General features: G+C 40.8%; 3 protein-coding genes across 7 annotated transcripts; 1 reads left to right on the top strand and 2 right to left on the bottom strand.

The window, feature by feature from the left end:
• Positions 1-1,718: 1,718 nt before the first annotated feature.
• Positions 1,719-7,162, bottom strand: LOC144706642 (FtsJ-like methyltransferase family protein). Of its 4 annotated transcripts, none has more exons than XM_078579646.1 (8): positions 7,037-7,162; positions 5,359-5,495; positions 5,181-5,267; positions 5,016-5,078; positions 4,824-4,925; positions 4,377-4,590; positions 4,178-4,301; positions 1,719-1,968 (listed from the first exon to the last, which is right to left on the bottom strand). In XM_078579646.1, the coding sequence occupies exons 2-8, from the start codon at positions 5,434-5,436 to the stop codon at positions 1,938-1,940; spliced, it is 699 nt and encodes a 232-aa protein (XP_078435772.1). In that variant the 5' UTR covers positions 5,437-5,495; positions 7,037-7,162; the 3' UTR covers positions 1,719-1,937. The 4 variants fall into 4 exon arrangements, with proteins under 4 accessions (XP_078435772.1, XP_078435769.1, XP_078435770.1 ...); XM_078579643.1 differs by having other exon boundaries at positions 1,719-1,963; XM_078579644.1 differs by having other exon boundaries at positions 1,719-1,963; positions 5,181-5,258.
• Positions 7,163-7,733: 571 nt separating this feature from the next.
• On the top strand, positions 7,734-9,941 carry EXPA4 (expansin A4). Its single transcript, XM_078579647.1, has 3 exons — positions 7,734-7,954; positions 8,885-9,203; positions 9,326-9,941. Exons 1-3 carry the CDS (start codon positions 7,804-7,806, stop codon positions 9,633-9,635), a joined length of 780 nt encoding a protein of 259 aa, XP_078435773.1. The 5' UTR covers positions 7,734-7,803; the 3' UTR covers positions 9,636-9,941.
• A 940-nt stretch (positions 9,942-10,881) lies between these two features.
• Positions 10,882-15,682, bottom strand: LOC144706640 (Radical SAM superfamily protein). Of its 2 annotated transcripts, none has more exons than XM_078579641.1 (10): positions 15,455-15,682; positions 15,299-15,374; positions 15,093-15,190; positions 14,901-15,002; positions 14,736-14,822; positions 14,528-14,644; positions 13,458-13,561; positions 13,233-13,372; positions 13,023-13,159; positions 10,882-11,241 (listed from the first exon to the last, which is right to left on the bottom strand). In XM_078579641.1, exons 1-10 carry the CDS (start codon positions 15,638-15,640, stop codon positions 11,062-11,064), a joined length of 1,227 nt encoding a protein of 408 aa, XP_078435767.1. In that variant the 5' UTR covers positions 15,641-15,682; the 3' UTR covers positions 10,882-11,061. The 2 variants fall into 2 exon arrangements, with proteins under 2 accessions (XP_078435767.1, XP_078435768.1); XM_078579642.1 differs by having other exon boundaries at positions 15,093-15,182; positions 15,455-15,596.
• Between the last annotated feature and the right edge of the window lie 3,265 nt (positions 15,683-18,947).

Genomic DNA, 18,947 nt, shown 5'->3' with positions numbered 1-18,947 from the left:
GAATGCAAAATTATATGGAGCATGTTAGAAAGCTTTTTAGACTAAATCGTAGATGTCTGAGACTTTTAGATAGAGAATACACCATGTGTTGAGGGCCCCATAATGAACTCAATTTTGGGGATATTTAATTTGTCCCAGATATATTATTTAAATAATAACAATTGTAAGAACTTGAATATACAAATGTCCGCTATGATAGTGATGATAAAGGGTCATCTCCACATGAAAAGTGACAAGGGAATTAATGCATTTTTAAATGTTGATTAGGGGATTACAATAGATACTTCATAAACTTAGAAATTATGTGAGATGAGAAGGTTGATAAGTAATGGCATATTTATGTAATAAATAATATATATACACACATAAATAGAATAAGATGGCATAGTGAATAACAATAACATGTGATATTAATTAAATATGTTAGATGCATTTAGATGGATGAGTATGGATGAATATGGATGGCTTTTGAGAAGGAGAGGACAAGATAGGCATAAGGAAATCACCATAGATCATCTTTTACTACCAGGTTGTGAAAATAAGAGACAACTGAATTGGTTTAACTAATTAAACAAGTACAAGTATTACTTTTGAAAAAGATAAATGCGAAGCGCAACGACGAGCCACATAAATAGGGATGTGGTGAGTAATAGGGTAAGTGTCCGATATTCTCGCACAATCTCCAAAGAGCTGGACTATGAGGATCAAACAACCCCAGCTTTCATAAAATGAATCCATTAGAATGTTTGCAAGATGTTCAAAGTAAGCAACATGTGGAGTAGAAATAAGTCCAGCAAGCAATCAGTTACAAATACTATGACAGTTGATCTCAATTTGCTTGGTGCACACAAGAAAATTGGGATTAGTAGCAATAAATACTGCTGCTTTACACAGACCATTTGATGGGGAAAGAAGCTCCAAAAGTAGCCATGATACACATAACATCTCAGTGGAAGCATGGTTCATATTATGATACTCCACTTCTACATTAGAAAGGGTACCACTCTCTGCTTTTGATTCTACTAGTTCATAAGATTCCCGTTCATATATGTAAAGAAGCTATAACTAAACTTCATGTCACCATGATCACAAACATAGTTGGAATCAAAATATACATCAATTCGAAGATGACAGTGTCACTAATAGAGCACCTCACCCAAGAGCATGATTAAGATAAGCTAAAATACATGGAGCTGCATGCTGGTGAATCTCTTGAGGAGTGTTCATACATTGACTGAGAAGGCCCACTAAATAGCAATATATGTGAGCAATTAAAGGTTAAGTAGACAAACTTCCCAATTTGTTGCTGATAAACATGGACATTGATGAGTAGAGGGAATTATAATCCCAAAATATGGGTTTGCTATCAATGGGGGAAGATTGAGTTTTGCAGCCAAGAAGTTTAGTCTCCTCAAGCGAAGCCATTATGAAATTTACATTGATTGAGAATCAGCTGTCCCCATCAATAAGAAAATTCAATGCTTAGAAAGTATTTGGGCGCACCCAAATCTCATTTGTACGTAAGAAGGCCTTAACCTATTTGATCTCGAAGGTACCACTATCAGTAATCAAAATGTCGTCCGCATATACCATGCGAATAATTCTTCCAAAGGAGGTGGCTTGATAAAGCTTAGTAGGTTCCACTTTGTATGTGGTCAACTCTTAGGCAATAATAAGTCATCTAAACTTTGTGAACCATGCATGAGGGCTTTGCTAGACGCCATAAATTTCTACTTTGTCAGTCTTTCCAAGTATCAGTTACACCAATGATTAAATTATGACTATTGAATAGTCTAACTTTCAAGGGAAAACGAGGAAGCGATATCAACAATCATGCTTAGAAAAAAAATGGACACCCAAGATTGATCCATATTCAAAGCTTGATATCTGAAGATGAGAAGGCGACTTGAGCTGAAATTTTGAAGGCCACTTTGTCTTCACCCCTTGTTTCCATCCATGCACGCTGATCTATAAATAAAGCAAAGATTGTTATCAAATTCATCCTTAAACTTGCTTCCTACTTATGTGGGCTGATTGAAAGCTAGTGAGTTTAAGAGATCCATCAAGCTTGTTCTTGGTGTCTTGGGTGTGTGAGAAGAGCCATAGAGAAGAGGGGGAGCTTACCTGCACTTGTAAATCCTTACAATCCAAGCAGAAAGTAAGGATCTACAGTAAGTAACCTTACTTTACATAGGTTCTTCCGGGCCTCATTGTTAGCTTAGATCACTTTCATTGTTTGTTCTACCAAAACTTCTCATCTTTTAACATTGGACCATGTCCAAAACATCATCTCACTCTTCATTTCACTTGTCATCTCACTTGTTATCTCACTTGTCATGCACCTTACACAACTCATTTTTCTCATCTCATCACATCTGTGTATTTACCTTCTTACCTCGTTATAGCCACTCCACATTTGTTCTCAATCATTCATCTAATTATCAATATCTACAATCTACTATATCATCTTAATTTTGCCACCCTCTAGCCTTACATTTTCTCATCTCTTGACTCCATATTTTATGCATATCTCATCTCGTCCTATCAATCACTATTTTAATGAAATTAATCCTTGACTATCATTCCTTATGGAGAAAATAGATACTCATCATTAGCTACACTTACTAAATCACATGCTTATATTTTTATTGAATAAACTTAAAAATGCCAACAACATATTGAAACCTTGATTTTTAAGCTTATCCATGACCTTTGTCCTAATATTTATTACAATGTTTGGTTTTGGAATAAAGATAGTCGAAAAGGATGAATAAATATTACTTTTATAGGAAGGAGAGATCACATCCTATAATCCATATATTGAGCTCTCTATCCATATAAAAATTATCATGGAATGACTCTTACATTGGCAGATCAATTGAATTAAAGTGATTTGATGTGTGATGTTTATGGTGAAGTAGAGGGGCTCTCTTTCTCATTTTCGGCCATGTGTACTGTTTATGATGAAAACTTATATTTACCGTATTAAGTGGAATATGCTAATGCCATAGTATGGTGAGTTCTTATATCCAAATACATATTTTATTCATTCCTGTTCATAGAATTTCAAGGACATTGAAATATTTAGAAGTTAATGTCATAACCATTTGTGTAGAGAAAATACAGATCAATAGAGGGTATTAATATGATATATAAAATAGTGTTATATCTAACTATTAATCAGTTGGATCCATGTTAAAGTTGTGTTACTAGTGAAACTTGAGACACTAACTATGCCTTGTAAATGGGCGGTAGTGTGTTGATGATCATTTGGAGACTCTAAAAATGAGATTTAAAGCTTGTTTGCTCTATGTAACATACGGCAAAGACTTAAGGAAGACAATGAAATAAAATCCTCAAGCTAGGTAATGGAGATACCAATTAATGATTTCTTAATGTACCAACCTCAGCTATAATGACCGGATAGATTCAGTAGTTGATCATTCCCTAAATCATTTAAGGAACAACACATAGATGTGGAATCGCAAGTTTAAGGTAACAGCAGATAAATAGGTTCCATGAATTTGCAAGCTCCATAATACTTTTTGGAACACACTGTAACAGATGATCAATGAACTAAAAAGCAAAAGATGATAATCGCAGTAACACACAGTAACAGATGATAAATCAATTTGTAAAATTGACATAGGCAATTAATTACGTAAAGAAATAAAGAGTTAATGGGCTATTAGAATTTTTAACTTCATGGGTACATACATCTAGAGGGTCTTGCACACGGTTTATTTGACATCATAGAAAACGCTTAAAGTGTAGTAGTTTAAGAAAAAACATATCATGCATGATATGACTGAAATCCTCAAGCGCAAAATGTAAGTCTCTCCTTAATGCATCTATACATATTTAAGCTTAATTTAACTATTCTTAGTCTACAAACATGTATTGAAAGTGATTCTCAAGTATCACAGAGTTGAATGCGATATGACGAGATATAGTGCTAAAAACAAAGACACTGAACAGATTACTTCTATCTCTCCCCTCTCGCATTATCTCCTCCTTATTTCATTGGTCCCACCTTCCCTATTGCTGAGAAAAGCAGGAGGCCTAGGTATATCATATTGGCTTTTACCCAGACTTGAGCCATCCCTACCCATAGCTCTTAGTATCTCTCTCTCCTACCACATTATCTCATTATGTTTACCTCATTCTCTTAACTTACCCTTTTGCTGAGAATGACTGGAAGCCTTGGCAGACAAGATAGATCTCTCTTGAGCTTGGCCTCGTCGCTTTGGGCCTCGTCCAAGACATCTTCTTGAACATAGGCTTGCAGAACATCGCGAATTCTAAGGCAAAAAGAGTCTCATTTTCAACTGTTGCTTCACTTTGATGCCAACAAATCAAACATCTCAAAGAAATACCTCTTGTGTCCTCACTCTCAAGAAGCTTGACAACAAGGTTGCCGCCATCTCTAAGCATGCCGCCGCCGCTCAAAGACGCATTGTCTGGGTCAACATCACCGATGGCCAGGGACGCTGCCCGGAAGCCCAACTCACATGACAAGGCAGAATCTTTGGACGGAATCCCGGAAACAGGAGGACACATATCCGATAGTATCACAGAAAATCCACGGCCCTGCAGTACACATAAATGCATCCGATGACCGGGTTATTTGGGAGAATTATCAGCTGAAATCCATCAAGAGCTATGTGAGAGATGCATTTCATCATAGTGACCCGATTGTCAACACAAAATGCTTGTAGCTTCAAAGGTTTTGTATGAAAATGATGCATCATTGATCATGTAAGATGGACTTACAGCATAAAACAGATCCTGAATTCCTAGTAAACATGGATTTAGTGGAAAACCTGTGGCGACAAAGCTTGAAGCTGGGCCTTTGACAAGGTCATGACATCAGCACAAGCAGTCTTCACTCTTGAGTCACAGTAGAGACTGGGAACCTTCACTTTCTGCTCTGCAATTAAGAGGAAGCAGAAATGAGGCATAAAAGAACTCAAAATGTGATTTTAAGCTTGTCACAGACTCACAGGTTTACCCACCTTAATATCAATGCCAACGACTAGGCCTCCTTTGTCTACTGAACCCAAGCCCTGGCAGGCAACCTAGAAATCACTAATTATCAGTCAAAGTTTGGTTCTTTAAATCAACTAGACCAATTTTAATCATGTTTTTGAAGAGCCTGATTGAGGAAAGAAAGAGTGTACCTGAAGCCAGGCCCCAGGCGCACAGCCAAGGTCGAGGACGGAGGCGCCCGGGGTTATCAGCTTGTACTGCTTCTGCATCTGTAGGAGCTGAGTTGAGAGTGAAGAAATCACGCGGTAGTCTCTCAAAATACGGATATATAAATGGACATTAGGTGGATAAAGGAAGAACTGGGCAGACCTTAAACGCTGATCTGGCGACATAGCCGAGGCGTAAAGCCTCCCTGTAGAAAAAGTCTGGTGACCCAGCACCGCTCATCGTCACTAGGTCTTGAGATTAAGGCCTAACACTTCACCAGCCTAGAAGGTCAATAAGGCCTGTATAGACACTCTGATGAATGAGTCATCAACTTCAAACTTCAGCTTACTCTTACAGCAAAGTTTCAAAAGTAGTAAAGTGATAACCACATCTAAAGGGCTCAATTTTTTTTAAACAGAATTTTCAATTTCTGCTGCAATTTGATTCGCGTTGCTGAGTTCCCTTTGGTGGTGGACAGCCTAACATGTCTCTCACCCAGAAGGTCAACAATGCCCGTCTAGCACTCGCAGTGCCATGAGCGAGCTATTGACTCCAAACCTAAGCTATTTTTAAAGCTATTGAATAATAGAAAGAGATGACAGAGTTTCGGTTGTTCTTATTCTTAATTGCCGACTTTTGAATTTCCAACCGAATGAACCTTGTTCACATTCAGATCCTTCTACACGTAGATCCTTCGATTTCAAAAATATACGCATTCCATCAACAATCCAACCTATACTATATAATTTAGTTATAAATCAATTTACGAAATTCTGATGATCGAGAACATATACTTTCAGCATTTCAATGCGAAAACAGTGTCCATTTCACCTGTAACAATATACATTTCAAGAAAATGCGAAAACAGGATCCATGTTTTGTCATTTTAGGCTCCAAAGTAATCGATTATGCCTCTTCCTCAGGAGTAAGTAAATTTTTGCAAGAGAAAACATTACTCGACCTAAAGCAAAGAATCGCAAACATGACGAGATAAAGTAGGGAACGATAAACTCAACGAATGCCCCCTAATTCGTTATTTCTCAAGCTATTATCTAGTTATAGATATAAATCGAATACCTTATTTTTTTAAAGAAATTGAATACCTAATAGAGTTCAACTTCGCCGAGAATCAAATCAGAGTACCCAATTTATTTGAATCGTAGAAGACCGACATATTTCAAACGGTCTCAATTAAAAGTTTCAATACTTATACACTCGAACTGATATGACCTGGAAGCCGAAAAGTTCGGCCAACACGCTAACGATCAAGACATCGTCCGCGCATGTTAGGGAAAGATGAACTCAGTGAATTTCATCGAAATCCTAAATTACTCAAACTCATATCCAATCATTGATAGAAATTGAATTTACAGCACAGTCAAACATTGCCGAGAACCAAATCAGACGACATCAGTTCGAGAAATTGGAATTTAGTTGATATTAGTTAAGTTCATCTCGGAGAATAACTAATATGATCTAGACGATCAAGATATCGTCCAAACGTTAGGTAATGACGAACTCAATTAACATCATCTGAATCCTAGCATGTCCAACCGATATCCAATTAAGGATAGAAACCGAAACGACTTGTACAGTCAAACATCGCCGCGAATCAAATGAGAGTTCCCAATCTAATTAGAATCACGGAAGTCCAACGCATTCAAAACAGTCTCAACAAAAAGATAAGGCGATGAACTCGAAAGGACGCGATCTGGCAGCTGAAAAAAAGTTCGCTCAACACGCTCACGCGCCGTCTAGCCGACTCACGGAATCCCCGCGCATCGCCAAGTCAACGAACGACGGATCGCAGAGTCAGAAGAAGAACGTGGCGAACACTTACCCTTCTTCCCATGTTCGCGTTTCGTCGAACATCCGCCGTGCGCCTGCCAGATCTTTTCCCACCACTATCGCTGACAGCCAGCTGCGCTTTTTATAGTCGGCGAAGAAAAACAGAGAAAGCGCGGGAAAACACCGCATTCGAATTTGTGAAAGGTTTGGGCCGTAATAATTGAGCCCACGTGGACGGTTCGGTCAAATGGCCAGACTACTGTCCCATCACTTATTCCGATCACATGGGCGCACTCCACGTGGCATCCCTGTCCAATGAGATCCCGCCACGTCAACACTCGCTATCCGGTAACCCGGGGCGGATCCGACATTCCAGTAGAAAGTGTCGGCGGCGGCACGATTTGCGAGGGGGGCGGGGCCCACGGGATTTTTCAGATAACCCCTCGAAACTTTTGGCAATGACGGAAGGGGCTAGTACGGCGCCTGACGGTGGGGCCCGCGGGAATCACGTGTGAGAGGGGGTGATGCCGTTACCTGACGGCGACGGCTGGGTCGTTATGCGGGAGAGGGATAAGGGAATTAGTCATTGTGGGAAAAAGGAGGGGGAGATCTGTAAATATGTCGGCGGAAATTTCGCCTTTTTGCTTTTCCGGTTTACCCGGTGGGAATTTACTGTGTTTTTTTTTTCTTTTTTCTTTTTTTTCTCTGTAGTAGCTCAGTCTCGCGGCTCTGCTATAAGAGACCCACCTTGGAGAAGAAGGGGGTGGCTACGATTCGACATTCCTCTGGAGCTCGTCTTGGTAGAGGGCATTCAATTCAATGGCGAGGAGGGGCGTTCTTCACGTTGTGGGTCTGGTCATGGCGATGGTAGTAATGGCCGGAGCTCGCATTCCCGGCGCCTACACCGGCGGTCAATGGCAGAACGCCCACGCCACCTTCTATGGCGGTAGCGACGCCTCCGGCACCATGGGTAACCTCTCTCTCTCTCTATCTCTATCTCTCTCTATCTTTCTCGTCTCTCTACTTTGGCGCTTCCATGGCTGATCTACTTCTTCTTGTCTGTTCTCTAGCTTTTCTTTGAGTTCTTCTTTCGGTTCCTCTTTTGAGTTCTTGTTTTCCTGTCTTCTAGTTCTATTTTGAGTTCTTCTTTCGCTTCTTCTGACGGTTACTCTTTTGAGTTCTTCTTTCACTTCTTTCAGTTCCACTTTTGATTTTTTCTTTCAGTTCTACTTGTTTCTCCTTGTTCTTTCAGCGGCACTTTTGGGTGTTTCTTTCGGTTCTACTTGTTTCTCCTTGTTCTTTCAGTTCCACTTTGGAGTTTTTCTTGCAGCTGTACTTGTTCTTCTCCTTCTTCTTTCAGTAATACTTTCAGAAGTTCTCCTTCGTCCCTCATTACTTCCCCTTCTTTCAGTCCTTAACCTTCGATTAGCTCTTCTTCTCCTCTTTCATTTTCTCTCTGTTCTACTTCTCCTTTTTCCAGCTCTGCTTCTTCTCCATCTTCCAGTTCTGCTTTTTCTCCTTCGTTCAGTTCTTCTCCTTCTTGAAGTGATTCTCCTTCTTCCACCTCTGTTCTTCTCCTTCTTCCAGCTCTGCTTCTTCTCCTTCGTTCAGTTCCTCTCCTACTTCCAGTTCCGCACGTCTCCTTCAGTTCTTCTCCTCCATTTCTGCTCCTTCATTTTCTTCTCCTTCCTTCAGCTCTCCCTCTTCTCCTTCAGTCCTTTTTCTCCGTCAGTTCTCCTTGTTAGTCAAGTTCTTCTTCTACTTCGTCGTCTTCTTCTCCTCCTCCTAGTTCTACTCTCTTTTCTTCTTCTCCCCTTTTAGTTATTGTTTCAGATCTTCTCCGATGCTAGCTCCTCTTCAACGTCTTCTTTTCTCCTGATTGGGTCGAGTTGCGGGACAGGGGGGGCCTGCGGGTACGGGAACCTGTACAGCCAGGGCTACGGCGTGGAGACAGCGGCGCTGAGCACGGCGCTGTTCAACGACGGGCTGAGCTGCGGGGCCTGCTTCGAGCTCAAGTGCGCCGACGACCCCAAGTGGTGCCATCCGGGCAGCCCCTCCATCTTCATCACCGCCACCAACTTCTGCCCCCCCAACTTCGCCATCCCCTCCGACAACGGCGGCTGGTGCAACCCCCCTCGCCCCCACTTCGACCTCGCCATGCCCATGTTCCTCAAGATCGCCGAGTACCGCGCCGGCATCGTCCCCGTCTCCTACCGCCGGTCCGCCCAAACCCCCAAATCACCCCGACCCACATCGAAATTAACGATTTTTTCTCATGGGTTCTTGTTTTTTCTCATGGGTTTTGTTTTTTTCTCATGGGTTTCTGTTTTTTTCATTGCAGGGTTCCGTGCAGGAAGGCGGGGGGGATAAGATTCACCATTAACGGGTTCAGGTTCTTCAATCTGGTGCTGGTGACGAACGTGGCCGGGGCGGGGGACGTGGTGAAGGTGAGCGTGAAGGGGTCGAAGACGGGGTGGCTGCCGATGAGCAGGAATTGGGGCCAAAACTGGCAGTCCAACGCTATGCTGGTTGGCCAGGCGCTCTCCTTCAGAGTCACTTCCAGCGACCACCGCACTTCCACTTCATGGAACGTGGCGCCCTCCGATTGGCAGTTCTCCCGCACCTACTCCGGAAAGAACTTCCGGGTCTGAGCTGAGGTCCCTTTCTCTGTCTCTTTCTCTCTCTAGCCAGGGGAAATTTTTAGGGTTTTACTGGGGTGGGAGTTTGGGGGGGGGAGAGAGAGGTAGTGGGTGGGTCGGTGCTCTGCTGTTTTGCTTTTGGCTTTTTTTCTTTTGGGAGAGTGTGGGGAGGGTGGAAAAGAGGGGTTGAAGTGGCTGCACTAACAAGTGAGTTGTAGCCCGCGATCTCCTGTTATCCGTATTAAATATTATGTATGTGCGGATGTTTTTGACTTTGTTTTTGACTTTATAGAGGCGCTTTAGTGTCTTGATACAGCACGTTATCCTTGCAGTTTATCTTCTGTGTTATTGCTTCTTTAAAAAGCAGGAATCTTGATACAGAAAGTAATTCCTGCAAATTTTCGTCTAGATTAAGCGTCTCTCTCAGTAGAGGCGCTGTAGTGTCTTGACACAGCAAGTTATCCTTGCATAACAACTGTTTATCTTCTGTGTTATTGCTTCTTGAAATAGCAGGTATCTTAACAGAGCAAGTAATTAATGATAATTTTCGTCTAGATTAAGCGTCTCTCTCAGTAGAGGCGCTGTAGTGTCTTGATACAGCAAGTTATCCTTGCATAACAACTGTTTACCTTCTGTGTTATTGCTTCTTTAGAAAGCAGGTATCTTAACAGAGCAAGTAGTTGCTGTCTAGATTAACCTTGACAGGCTGTTATTCAGCTGCATATCCGTTGTTTGCCACCTTTAAAGCTTCGAATCTTTAGCTCTACTGAATTTGAATACGGTTAAAGATTTATAATCAAACGTTCCTTATCTGAACTGTCATCATTAAATATTCACAAATTTCATCTCTCCAAAACTTCAACCTTGTGAACATAATTATCTTTCTTTTGAGGCAAGATATTATCCAGCTGTCAGTCAATTATTACCACCTTGAAAGTTCCGAATCGAATATACAACTGGTGTTTTATCCGGTCAGAGATTCTTCATCAGCCATTCCTAATCTGAAAAGAACATTAATAAGCTTGGAGTATGTGCACATATCTAATATTTCCCTAATATTTAAGGCGGTATCACGTCTCTCCAGAATATCATTACTTCCTCTTCAAATTCAGTTTTCATTTGACCAACCAAAATAACTCAAGGCATTAAACTCCCGAAGACGGGTAGACGATTTTAATATTCTACCAATGTAGTTCAATGCTTCGGTAAATTTTACTGTTGACAATTATACACCCACCTAGGGTGCGAGCCTATGGCATAATCAAGAAAATTGTAAATACACATTAAAGACATACAAATGGCTATTAAAGGCCCAGGAAATAGGGAGCCGTGCGAAAACTGAAATAAACTGGGACTATGGTAAGAAAAAACCAATGATAATGGGCCGGTTCGGTGGAATAGTGGGCCAACTGTACCCAATTCTGCACCTTCTTCAACCTCAAGACGGGGACAGGGAGAATTGAGTGTCCTGAGCTGCAGAAGATGACTCAAGAACAAGGGGTTTCTTCTGGAATTCATTCCTGAGCTGCCCGCAGGCCGCGCTTGCGTCAAGACCGCGAGTTTGCCGCACGCTGACGGTGACTCTCTTCTTTTCCAGCGCTGCCGCAAATGCCAAAATCTGCCAGCCCATGGATTATGGATACATGTTTCATGATGATGATGATGATGATGATGATGATGATGATGATGATGATGCTCGAGAAGGAAAATAAAGTAATGAAGAAGATGATAATGAAGTGGAAGTTGAAATGGTGTTCATGATATGGTAATGTTAATGTTGATGAAAATGAGAAGCACAAGAAGAAGAGGAAAACTAGTGACCAGTAATATAAATATGAAAATTGAATAATAAAGGAGATTAAAGTAATTAAGAAAATGATAATGAGGTGAAAGTTGAAATGGTGATGATGATATATGATCAAGTCCATGGTGATGAAAAGGAGAAGAACAAGAAGAAGAGGAAAACTAGTGACCAGTAATATAAAAATAAAAATCCAATAATGAAGGAGATTAAGGAAATGAATAAAACGATAATGAAATGAAAGTTGAAATGGTGATGATGATAATGATCAAGTCGATAGCGATGATGATAATGATCAATAGCGATGAAAAGGAGAAGAACAAGAAGAAGAGGAAAACTAGTGACCAGTAATATAAAAATGAAAATCCAATAATGAAGGAGATTAAGGAAATGAATAAAACGATAATGAAATGAAAGTTGAAATGGTGATGATGATAATGATCAAGTCGATAGCAATGATGATAATGATCAATAGCGATGAAAAGGAGAAGAACAAGGAGAAGAGGAAAACTAGTGACCAGTAATATAAAAATGAAAATCCAATAATGAAGGAGATTAAGGAAATGAATAAAACGATAATGAAATGAAAGTTGAAATGGTGATGATGATATATGATCAAGTCGATAGCGATGATGATAATGATCAATAGCGATGAAAAGGAGAAGAACAAGAAGAGGAAACCTAGTGACCAGTAATATAAAAATGAAAATCCAATAATGAAGGAGATTAAGGTAATGAATAAAACGATAATGAAATGAAAGTTGAAATGGTGATGATGATAATGATCCAGTCGATAGCGATGATGATAATGATCAATAGCGATGAAAAGGAGAAGAACAAGAAGAAGAGGAAAACTAGTGACCAGTAATATAAAAATGAAAATCCAATAATGAAGGAGATTAAGGTAATGAATAAAACGATAATGAAATGAAAGTTGAAATGGTGATGATGATATATGATCAAGTCGATGGTGATGAAAAGGAGAAGAAGAACAAGAAGAAAAGGAAAACTTGTAAATGGTAATATAAGAAAGAAAATTAATGGAAGAGACGATGGAGATGAAGAAGCTGAGATAATTTATGAGAATGAAGAAGATGAGATGCTAATTGGGGAGAGGCAGAACAAGACAAAGAAGAAGTTGATAATGATGAAGAATGCTACGAAGAAAAAACGAAAAATATGGCATCATAAAGATTAAGACAGTAAAATATAAGAGAAGAAAAAACTAGAGGATGTGGGAGATGAGACGGAGATGAATGAGAGGAAAAATGATGAGAAGAAGAGGATGAGAAGATAACGATGGAAAAAAAGAGGAAACGAAGGAAAAAAGGAAAACATGATGCAAATGATGACGAATGAGATGAATAACAAATAAAAAAGACGATGTGATAAAGACTAGGACAAAGATAAGATGATAATGACGATAACTATGGCAATTGGGAAGGAGAAGAAAGAATAAAATAGTGATGAGGAAATAAAAGATGAGATAGAGATGAATTAAAGGAAATGGCTAATGATGACGAATGAGACAAAGAAAAGAAAAACATGATTATGGAGATGAAGGAGAAGAAATACAAAGAAAACAAGGGTCTTCTTACCGCTTTCTTGTAAGGTCTTCGGAACTCAGAATCTTCAATGGGATTAAAGGGGATCAGGTTGACATGCGAACCACGGCTGAACTCATGGAGCAGCGCTGCCAGCTGCTCAGCATGCTCCACTCCGTCATTGACCCCCGCTGCGGATATAAAAACCAAACTTCAGGAAACCGTTCACCATCGAGGTTTCAGAAAAAAGAATGTGCGACATACCCAAGAGTGTGTATTCGTACGAGACACGACGCCCCGTTTCACGGAAATAATCCCGACAATCAACCATCAGTGCCTCCAAAGGGTACGCCTTCGCACTGGGCACAATCTTCTCCCGCAACTCTTGATTTGGCGCATGAAGGCTTCACAGTACACAGTTAGCTTAGGAACCTATCTAAAAAGTCAACGCCCTTGACTAAGGTTTGACATCAACTAAATGTTGGGTACCTGACAGCCAGGGTTGACTGGAGCTTGTGAGAGGCGAGTGTCTTTATTGTGTTGGGCACGCCCACTGTCGAGATTGTCATCATTCTCTGCCCTATCTCAATATCCTGTCAATCATCAGAGTTTAAAACAGCGTTAATTATCATGAGCAAGTCTTATGCATGATGATCAATTCTTAATCGTAATCAATCACGATTAAATGCTTAGGATTAATGAAGATGACCAGTTCGACAGATGGATGACAATCATGACCATAGTTGGAAACTGGCTAATGATGATGATGACTACATGATTACATGCACTACCTAAGCTTGGATCAATCAATGATAATGATTCTTCTAGGAATCGGAGTGATGATGACTCTTTGGCATCAACCAATGGATGACAAATGGCGTGAACAAATTCAACCAATGGATGACAAATGGCGTGAACAAATTCAACCAATGGATGACGAACGGCGTTAACAAATTCAACCAATGGATAACGAATGACGTTCACAAATTCAACAAATGGATGACGATGACGATGTTAATGGAAACAGGAAGAAGATGATGATGATGTCAATGGCATGATTAAATGCTTTAAAAGCTATGAAGATGACCACAACATCTCTTGCAAACCAGATGACAATCGAGAATGACAATGATGAAATCAACAGATTGATGACAATGACGACTACGATGGCCCTTGGAAACAGGATGATGATGCCGACGCCATGATTAAACACCATATCCAAGATTACAAACTAGTAGATGATAATGACAGCAACATCTCTTAGAAACCAGAAGACAAAGGCAATGACAATTCCCATCAAATAATGGATGAAGAATGGCGATGAGAACAACATTTGGAAACCAGATACAGAATACAATGGCATGATTAAATGCTCCATCTAAGCTCGGACATTGATGGATGACAATGACAATGACAACGGCCGCTCTTGGTAACTGTTAACCATGGACAAAGGCAATTTGTCATCATCATCCTTGATGCCAAACCTAGCATTTATGACATTAAGTATTAAGTCCCTGCTTTGAATGGGTGGGAGAACAAATATTTAACAAAATGCAGACCTTATTCAAGCATCTATGAGCTTCCAACACCGATTTAAGATTCAGCATCGGCTCACCCATCCCCATGAAAACCACATTAGTCACTCTGCGCTGGAAGATCTCCTCAATCGCCAAAACCTGCACCCGGCACATATGTCAAGGGCAGAACATATATAATGAAACGTCATCGAATCATCCCTCTGAGTCGGACTTGATGATGATCACCAACCTGATCTACAATTTCATGTGGCTGCAGATTCCTGGAGAAACCTCCTTTACCAGTTGCGCAGAACGCGCAGCGTAGGGGACAGCCCACCTGAGCAGAATTGAAGGAGAATGAATCAAAACAAGGACATGAATTGGGTTAATCTTGGTTGATATCAATATTGATTACCTGTGATGATACGCAGGCAGTTAGACGATCCGGTCCTTTCTCAATCTCTACTGGAATCCCCACCGTCTCAACCACCCGATTATCCTCCAGCATCAGCAATATCTATATTCATCATCAAACTATAACCATTGCAATTCGACGGTAGATAAACGCGAATTCCGAAAAAATCAAGCTAAACAGTGTAATTATTACCTTCACCGTGCCATCGGCCGCAGTGGCGACACGATGGACGGGGGACCGCCCGACTCTGAATCCTGCATCCCGAAGGCCATCTCTAAACGCCTGAGGCACTGCTCGCCATTAATCCACAATCAAAATTATAAACTCTACTCCAAATTATAGTACGATGACCATCAAAACCCAAAATTGAGAAAAAGGGCGAGAGTAGAATAACCCACAGTGGCTAAAATCTTGGATTTCCTTCGCCTTGGTCTTGTACAGAAGATCATGGAGCTGCTTCCCACGGTAACTTTGCTGGAAAACCACCCGCAACCATTAAAAAGGAGAAAATTGAATAAAATCAGAGAAAATTTCGAAGTTTTTGCGGGGCTCACTTGTCCGAAATCGGTGGCTAACTTTCGGAGATCGGGCTCGGACAAGCCGATGAGCACGCGAGAGTTTTCGCCGGTGGAGCGCTTCGCAGGCGCGGAGGTGGAGACGACGGAGGAGATTGAAAGCGCCGCCCGCGACCGCACCGCTCGCGCCAGCGGCGCCGAGTAGACGTGCTGCACCGTCGCCATTGAAGAAGGTATCTTCTACTTCGCTGAAGCTATCAGAACAACCAAAAGGAAGAGATATTTTCAAAAGATTAACATTATAACTGGGCCGGACTTTTGTAGGTCTCTGATTTGGCCCATTATCCAATTCATCCAGTAGGAGGTAGGGTTTGCCTTCACCAGTGCCTGTGTTGTAGCCCCTAGTAGGGAACGGCACGTCCTGGACATGATGCCCGGGACATGACGGGACGGATGACGATCCATGATGGACGGTGATGTGATGGAAGTTCTGTCGCGTCACAGTCCCATCACACGTCCATGGATTTTGGAAAAATCCGTCACAACATCGTCACGCGTCCCTGATTAAGCGTCACGTCACGTCCCCATCACCGGACGTCGTCACCGTCACGTGTGATGGATAGAACAACCCTTGTGGAGGAGAGAGAATCAGAGGGGCATATCTCCAATTATTTTTAAGCGGCATCCTTTTGCGCACTCGAATCAATGCAGGGACTTTTTTGCAAAATACCAAGAAATCGATTTACTGACGCCACATGGCGAAATCTTCAGCCGTCAGAAAGTTTAAATCTAACGGGCTTTAAGCCTTTTTGGTGATTTTTAAGGACTCTTAAAAATCCGTCACGGCCATCATCCGTGACGGCCGTCCCCTCACGTCCCCCGTCCAATGCTCCCCACCACCGTCACCTCACCGTCACAACCAGGTCATCATCCATCACTGTCACCGTCACGTCATCTGTCACGATGCCGTCACTGTGACATGTGATGTGATGGATGACGGCTGCCAAACCATAGCCCCTAAGCTTGTTGGATGAAAGACGGATGACCCTTTCGGATGGGCAGAACAGGACTATACAGACATCTCTTCAGTCACCCGTCCACAGCGTTTTTTTTCTTTCGAATCCTCAGCTGTCCATGCTTTGTCATCATTACAACTCCATCATCAGTCATCTTCTGTCATTCGTCTGTAATAAAAACAGAATAGATGTGGGATGGATGGATGGCGAAGAGGAGTAGATACGCAAAGAGAGGGAGAGAGGGAAAGAATGAGAGAGAGAGCAAGAGACAGAGAGAGTGAGAGAGAGAGAGTGTGGTGAGCAAGAGAAGGAAAGTGAGAAAGATGTAGAGTGAGAGAGAGTGAGAGAGAGGGTGTGAGAAAGATGTAGAGAGAGTGAGAGAGAGTGCGTGTGAGCAAGAGAGGGAAAGTGAGAAAGTTCTGCCTATTTGTGTATGTTCTTGTTTGGTCCCCATCCAGTCTGTTGACTATTCAATGTCAAAGTTAAAATAGAAAGTTTATGTTGATGGTTATGTTTAATATCACCATAACAATCTTTAGAACTGAAGGTAATGAATGCCCTTCACCTCACTTCTTTCTTCCCCCTCTCTCTCAGTCTCTCTCTCTGGGGTTTTCTCCCTCCATGCCTCCATTTCTTCATGGAGAACTACTGGGTGAATAGAGAAGAAAGAAAAGTTCAATTGAGGAAGAGATTTTGATGGTTTTTTGCAGCCCAATTTCAACGAAGAGCTCTTCATTCAATGGGAGCTCCCAGATGGTCAAATACACCGCATTTATGCTGAGCTAATATATTTAGGATTTTACAAAAAAATATTAAATTAATATTTAATAATTTACTTCTGGTTCTGGTCTTTTTGACCCTTGGACCTAAACCTGTCCGACCAACCGGTCCACCCTCAAATGGATGACCTATATTCTCGGTTCAGTCCGGTTTGACCGGTCCGCGATTCTAAATGTCTAGTCCTAGCCATGACATCATTTCAGTCATCATTGGCATCATCAATGGCCATTTATCGTGGACAATAGTAATCATCAGCTTTGTTGTATTCATCATTGGTGTATATGTTTTTTGCAGTAGTCGTCCACGTCATTGTCCATCGTCCTTCTCGTTGGTCATGAGGGCCACAATTTTCCTCTTGTCATACATAGTTGGCCTACCCTTGTACGTGGGGGTTGTTTCTGCATTGATTTTCATCATTTTTGACGATCACTGTCTGCATCGTGGACGATCATCGACCTTCTCATCCATGAATGTTGTATGTGGCTTAGGCAATCAATGTTGACATCATCAATGATCACCATCTTCTTCATCAACAAATGTCGGCTGTGGTCATCATCAGCCTCAACTATGGTCATTGTCCCATTGGAAGTGCTCATCATGTCCCTCATCGATGTGTCATTCCCATTGTCAATGGTCATCATTTCCATCTAAAAATGTACTTTTATATTTTAATTCATGATCCTAAATGTCATCAGTCATCCTCGTCATCCATTCTGTCATTGTCGTCATCAGTGATGAATGAATGGCGAATGAATCACATTTGTTCAATCATCTGTCCATCACTCCGAACAGTGATAGATGACCGATTTGGATGAATAGATAATGGGCTGTCATCTGTCCAGCAAAAGCTACCATGGAAAAACAGAGACAAAATAATCATCCTCACTCTTATTTGGCTGCACTTAACTACACCAAATATTATAACATATTTTACATTAGTTTAAATGTATCTTACTTATTGCAGAATCCCTCTCTCTCTATCATGCATTTTCTTTCTCACTCACTTCCTTGTCCAAATTTTATTTTATTTTTTTCAATTACAAGTTACTATTTCCTTCTCTTTAGCTCTATCTCATTTCATCATATCTTTATTCTTCCCCCTCACAATTCTATCTTATCGTTTTCTCTCTATCTCCCAGTCCAGTTCTATTTCACCTCGTGCTGACAAAATGCTGATCACTGAAATTAATATAGATTTTATATGTTTACACTCATTGAACTTCCTTTTATGGGTTGATTTGATTTTATGCATGTTTGGAGAGATATTCAAATTTTTCTAAAGTGGTATTTGTGGAATTTCATGTATTCCGATATAGATTAATTTTATAGATTAATAATTTTAAAAAAATATATGAAAGGTTTAATGGAATTAAACAGTATTTTATAGACTTAATCAAATAACGATAAAGGATTATTCGTGCCATTCATCACTACATGGTCACTATGACATCATGATTTGCGATGCCATGAATCATCAACGATGTAACTTACTTCCTCTTTTTAAGTGTGCAATGGCATTTAGTAGTAGGAGAAAATCTGCAAAATAAAATTGCAATTAATGTACCAGATCCAGATTAATCAGAAACAAATACAATCTCTAAACACAAAACCCATGCGCACAATTTGGTAACTCAAGTAAATAATCTAAAATTTAACGATGTCACATTTATGATCGATGACACAAATCAAGGAAGAGATAGAAATAATCCAACTACAAATCATCTAACTCTAGATAA

This window comes from Wolffia australiana, chromosome 8 (genome assembly GCF_029677425.1).
Source record: "Wolffia australiana isolate 7733 chromosome 8, ASM2967742v1".
NCBI lineage: Eukaryota > Viridiplantae > Streptophyta > Magnoliopsida > Alismatales > Araceae > Wolffia > Wolffia australiana.
This window is presented reverse-complemented; position numbering and strand designations above follow the sequence as displayed.